The sequence below is a fragment of the Coturnix japonica genome, chromosome 34 (genome assembly GCF_054131305.1).
Source record: "Coturnix japonica strain WE chromosome 34, WE-NBRP24, whole genome shotgun sequence".
Taxonomy (NCBI): Eukaryota; Metazoa; Chordata; class Aves; order Galliformes; family Phasianidae; genus Coturnix; species Coturnix japonica.
In genome coordinates, this window is record NC_140696.1 from 3,360,267 (window position 1) to 3,366,486 (window position 6,220).

At 54.4% G+C, this 6,220-nt stretch overlaps 1 protein-coding gene across 1 annotated transcript; it reads left to right on the forward strand.

Annotated features, from left to right (window-relative positions):
* On the forward strand, positions 1 to 3,235 carry RNF26 (ring finger protein 26). The gene has a single exon (XM_015884218.3). It carries the CDS (start codon positions 84 to 86, stop codon positions 1,479 to 1,481), a length of 1,398 nt encoding a protein of 465 aa, XP_015739704.2. The 5' UTR covers positions 1 to 83; the 3' UTR covers positions 1,482 to 3,235.
* The last annotated feature ends 2,985 nt before the right edge of the window (positions 3,236 to 6,220 follow it).

Genomic DNA, 6,220 nt, shown 5'->3' on the forward strand with positions numbered 1-6,220 from the left:
TTACTGGCCCTTTAAATCCGACCTAACCACCGAGTCCCCGCCCACGACAAGATGGCGGCGCCCATAGCAGTGCGGCCCAGCTGATGGCGGCCATGGAGCTGGTGCTGCTGCTGCTGCGCGGCCTACGCCTGGCGCTGGACCTGCTGCTCCTACTGCTGGATCTCAACTTCTTCCTCGTATCCTCGTTGGTCACAGCCTTAATCTGGTTATTCACCACCGCTTCCAGCCTCCCCGGAGCTGCCACAGCTGGAATATGGGCTTGTTGGAACGGGTTGTTAAATGGATTGTGTGGGTTGGTGCTGGGGGTCGTGCAGGGGGTGGGTGGGATGCTGAGGGGCTGCTGTAACGTTATGGAGGGGCTGAAGGTGTTGGGTCACCTGCTAACACACATGGGATTGAGGGGCAGGGAGATGCTGCAGAGAGGGGTGTGCAGCCTGCTGGGCTCGGGGCAGGCTGTATTGAGAGAGGCAGGGGAAGGGTTGGCCATTGGGATCAGTTTGTTGGCTTATCTGGTTAATAGCGTGGTTAATTTGTGTTTGCTGGGCACGCAGAATTTGTTCACGCTGTTGTTGGCTCTATGGGATGCGGTGACCAGCCCGGTGTTGCGTGTTGGTGAGTTGTTGGCTGCCTTCCTGGCACATGTTTCTAGCAGTGCTATTGCTGTATCCATCTTGCTCTGGTCTCCCTGTCAACTGGCCTTCGAGCTGCTGGTCTCCACCACCGAGCTGCTCATCGGCATCTTCTTTGTCAACGTCTATGGGTTGGCTTTGCTCGTCGCCATCATTGTGGTCAGCGCTGTTATCTTCAACCCCGGGCTGCTCCTGACATTTCTGGGCCATGTGCTTGGCTGCTTCCATACGCTGCCTGCGTATCCCCGGCTGCAGCAGGAGGTGTGGAGGCTGTACCAGCTGGCTGTCCTGATGATGGGCATGGCCATGACCTCGCAGACGTGGCGCAGGTTGGTGGACTGGAGCCTGCAGGTGACCAACTGGAGCCGAGGGGGCAGAACGATGAACAGAGAGAGCGAGAGACGAGGGGCGGCTCAGGTGCTGGGCAGGTTGATGCTGGAAGAGGACAACCATGCTGCAGCACAGCAGGACGAACAGCCAGATGCAGAGCAGGTCCCGCAGGCACATCCAGCTCTGAATCGAAGCGCTGTGTCTGGGCAGCGTCTCCAGGCATCCAGGGATGAGCCAAGCACCTCCTGGGGGAAAGCACCAAGGAGAGAGCAGCTGAATGCAACAGCTGGGGATGGAGCAGGAGCTCCGGACAACGACCCCTGGATGCTTCTGAAAGAACAAGAGGAACGTAAGAAATGCGTCATCTGTCAAGATCAAACCAAGACAGTCCTGCTTCTGCCCTGCAGGCACCTGTGCCTGTGCCAGGAGTGCACAGAAGTCCTCCTGCAGCAGGCGATCTACCAACGCAACTGCCCGCTGTGCCGCCAGATGATCCTCCAGACGCTCAACGTGTACTTGTGAACTGTGGGGGTGGGTAATACGGGTTGTTTTACAGGTGATTGAAGACGCCTCTGCCTCATGCTGGAGTGCAGGATGGCTCTTCCCAGGGCTGTCCTGAGTTGTTTCCAAAGAACTAAGGATGGTGCTGAAGGACCAAGAGGCTGTCAGAGGTATCTGTCAGCCATGTTAAGTGTACAACTAGGCTGTAGCTCCTGCTAACAAGCACAGCAGCTGATCTCTGCAGCAGGCTGAAAGGTTGGGGTTTTTTGTTTCTGTATTTGACAACTTCTGCTTCAAGGCCTGTTGCCTTGATCTGAAACAAAGCACAGATCTGGTTCCTCCTAGCCAAAACTGATGGAAGGATAAAGGCTGTGCTGCCTTGGGAATTACTGGGACTGGTGCAAGGCAAAGGAGTGTTTTGCTACCAAGGCTTGGCCAAAAAGCTACCTGGTGGACTGCATTTACACTCTTTCTTCCTCCTGCCATTTAAGTGGGGCAGCTCGCAGGGCAAGGATTTGCGTGCCCCTTTTGCAAGGCTCTAGCAAAGCACACTTGAGCTTTTTAGGCTTTTCTACCAAAGGGCTGAGCCCAGCTCTCAGCTGGAGGACAGCAGGGTTTCTGAGGCACCTTAATGTCCCAGCCACCACGGCTTTGGTGTCCCAGTTTTCCCTTGCCATTAGGAGCCACAATGAGCACGATCTCCCTGCAGAACAGCTGACTGCAGAGCTCAGTACTGCTGCTGCTTCCACACCTATGCAAGACCAGCAAGCACATACCGTGTTACTTGCATGAAGGGAGTTTGTTACCTGCTGCCTGGGGAACCTGAGCAGCCCTCAGGCTCCCTAAGGCTGGAGAGCATTTGCTACATCCCAGGCTGGGCAGGCAGGAAGGGGTGGCTCTTTGAGAGACAAGGGGACACCCCAATCCTTCTTGAAGCCCACTGAGACATTCCAGCTCCAGACATAAGTACTACAGACCTTGTGTGCACGGGGCAGTACCAGGACCACAGCTATGTTTGTTTAGGGCAGGGTTATACTTCTGCTTTGTCTGCAGTGTGAAATACAGTTTGTTTAATGTAAGCATCCCATGATGTCTGACAAGGCCGTCCATTCCTTGCTGGGGAGGGCTGAGGTGCCTCATCCCAGCACTGTTCCAAGAAACTGCTGGGCTGCAAGAGAGCCACGCGCTAAAAAGCTTTCCCTTTTTCAGTTTGCCTGTCTGGGGTCAGCCATGCATCAGAGCCAATTTTGGCTGGAGCCAGATTGGAAGGAGCCTTGACTTCTCGACTGCAAGCCAAGAGCCTGGGGGCGGCTGGCGTGGCTTTCTCCATTCTCCTGCTAACAAATAATTGATTAGTAAGTTAAGCCAAAACAGAGGCAGCAGAGAGGCCAGGCCATGCTGGGAGACAACTCTGCACTGCAAACTTGTGCTGCGTCGAGGACTGATGGTGTCTGAGAGCGGCTCTGCAGGGACTGCTGTGTGCTGGGATCTCTATCCTCACCTCCAAGCCACCTCTCCTGCAGCTCAGATGGACTGACTGGGGCCAGCTGGTGATCTTGGGGTGCAGTGTGTCCTATGTGACTTTCAGCCTTCTCCAGACTGCAGTTTCTCCCCACGAGTCTTTTTTTATTGTTATAGCAGTCACTGTTTTAGGGGCCCATTTGTTTTTTTTTTTTCGCCTGTTTATATAAAAAAAGAAAAGAAGAGAGAAAGCTTTGCCTTAAGTTTAACTCTTTGCACTAGAAATGAGCAGATTAAAGTTTCCTCTACCAAAAGCTGCCTCGTTCTTGGGGTGGGTTTCCCTTGGGACCTCCTCTCTGCTTGCAGTCAGGCTCCATCACTAACATAGAATTGGATTCCAAGGCTGTTGTCACTATGGGCTGCTCAGAAAGGAAGAGAGAAAGCAGCCTGCTTTGCTTGAGCTGCTCCTGGAAAGAAATCTGTGCTTCTCTGCCCTGAACCAAAGCAATCTGTGCTTGGCTATTCTAGAGCTGGAGCAACCCAAAGCAGAAAGGCTGAGACTTCCCAGGCTGGCAGAACAAAGCGTGAGGATGCATAATCCCAGCTCCCGTGTGTCCTTGGTGCTTCCACACCCTGCTGCTTGTGACAGAGGGTGTTGGCAAGCCCCGTATCCTCAGGGGTGGAAGCAGAACAGGGGCAGCTTTGCCTCACAAAAAGGCCAAGACGGGCTCAGCTGTGCTGAGCTACTGCTGAGCAGATGCATTTGCCGCACAGTTATTCCCTGGCCCCGATCTGAGCTCTTGGCAGGCTACTGTGTGCTTTTAAGCATCCTTGGCTTCTCCAAAATCCTTGCAAACTGTTTGGAAAATACATTTCAGGAGCCTGATGGGCAGAGACCTCAGGAGTTTTGGCTCACCCTGCCCTGAACTCACCTGCTTTGGTAGGGCTGTGCCAGCAAACAAACTAATTTTAATGAGGAAGCTCATAAGTCCTGGCTGAAAGTCACACAAGGGGGATTGCAGGCTGCAGGAGTGCAGCTCAGCCAGGCATAGAGCCAATATGGGGCTGCCAAGCCCTGCAGGGGACTGGCTGCACCAGGGGAAACTGAGGCACAGCCTTCCCCTGTGTCCTCAGGGAGCTGAGGTGGGCTGGGGGATGGGGCTTGGCAGGGAGATGCTCTATACAGTGGGCATCCAAGCAGAGGATGTAGAGATGGATGCATCCACCTCATCCCACTGTGGTCAAGTGAGAACAGGATGTAAAGGACACAGTCTTCCCCTGGGAGCTGTCATGCACGCACTTGGCTCACATGCAGCAAGCAATTACAAGAGGAAAATGCAACCAGCTCCTGGCTGATGGCAGCCTGCACTGTCCTGATATTCCTCCAGCACCATGGAGCTGGTGTGGGGCTGCAATGATGCTCACAGACCAGGCATGGGCACAAAGTTTGAGGTCCTGGATGTGTTTCCTTCTACTCGGTGTGGTGCTGCTGGGTAACCCCCATTTAAAAGCACTGAGGTGGGGGGTGCTGACAGCTTGCTGGAACTGAAGCCTGCCCCAGGCCTTGGGAAAATCTCTGGCATCCCTTTGTCTGCCCAGCTGCAACATCCCAGCCCTAATGAGCTGCCATTGCCTGTGGGACAGCGGGGAGCTGGCATGACAGACACGCACTGCAAAGCAGCTCACAGCCCCTGGCCGATGGGGAGGGAGCAGGTGATGGATCAGCAGCAGAACCACGGGGGGCTTTTGTCTGCTCCCAGGCACCAGCTTTGCTCCCTCATTAGTGGCTCAGAACATGCTGCACAGGGCTGTGCTCAGCTGGGATGAGGGTATTGTCATGAATGGAAACTCCCTGCTGCCTCCACAGGGTTTCCATCCCATTGAGGTGCAGATGGAAACATCACTTGGGCCTGGAGGAGGTGATTCTTGGTCCTGTTGGTCCCCTTCTACTCACCAGGACATGGGATTCTCTCATGCTGATCCCTGAAGAACCTGTTGTCTGCCCTCCTGAAGCCCTCAGCTGGATCCTCCTTTGGTCTTGTCCCCTTCTTTCAGCTCCTCTGGTTTGTAAGGTCTTACCCACCTGAGCTCTGCTCCTCAGCCACCTGCTGCTGTGAGCTATTGCCAGATACCAAGGTGGATCCCATTCCCACAAGGACCAGTGCTTTGGTTGCCATTACCCCAATAAGACTGCAGGCACACAGAGCCCACAGGTCCCTCCTGTTTGTCCTCACACTGCTGTATAGGCACTTTAGATACCCCAACAGGGTCCCATTTCCCAGCACAGCCATGAGAGCTCACACACAGTGCTGGTGTGGATGCTATGGATCGACCCCTCCTCAGCCCAGGTTGCACACTTGAGCCCTTTCCTTGCCTCCCCTAATTGAGGACAGCCCCCATCCCCTCCCCCAGGGTTGAACTTCTTACCAGGTCAGCCAGGAGACACCAGCACAATCTTTGCTACCGAGGGCATTTCCATACTCTGCTCCTGTAGTTGAAGGTTTGGGCTCTTGGAGGAGATGACTGATCCATCTTCACCTCAGGGCACACACACAGCACCAACACCTCTTGCAAGCTGCACATGGTAGCCCTGGATTGTTGCTGCAGAGCCCCAGCCCTGCTGGGTTCAAGCCTCCAGCTGGAAACTGTGACCTTACCGTGGCCAAGAAGCAAAGTACTGCACTGGGAAGGGCTGCCAGATCTTCTTCTTTTCTTTTTAATTGAATAAACATTTCTGTTCCAGCTGCCACCTCCATCAGCTGCACAACAAGACCTACCTGCTCACCCTGCTTTTATAGCAGCTTCACCCTCCTGTTGGCCAAAGGGGTGGTGGTCCCTCCCTAAACTGTGTGCAGCTGAAAAGGGGCTGTGGCCACTTCTTCCTCAGGGGCAGCTGAGCTTGTTAGAAGCCGCCAGGTACTACCACAAACCAAAGCATCTTGTGTCTCCCCTTAACCCTATCCCCTCCTTGTCCTCCTCCCTAGGCAGCTGAGGGCACCCCTATGGTGCTCAAGGGAGGCCCCAGCATCCCCCACTGACCCCATACAAAGCACCTAGGAGATAAAAAGCATCCCAAGGAGAGCAGAGCTGCTGCACCAAGTGCTCTGCTCCGCATCATGATAGAGCCTGGAAGATGCTCCCAACCCCCACGTACCTCCCCTGGCCTCATCCCAAGATAAGTCATTTTCCTCCTCCCAGAATAGACAGTTCCGACCATCGATCTGCTCTGCCACGTTGTTTATCCCTCAGCAGCTCTGCTTACAGAAAAAAAGCCATCTTCAACCCAAACAGCCGCTTCC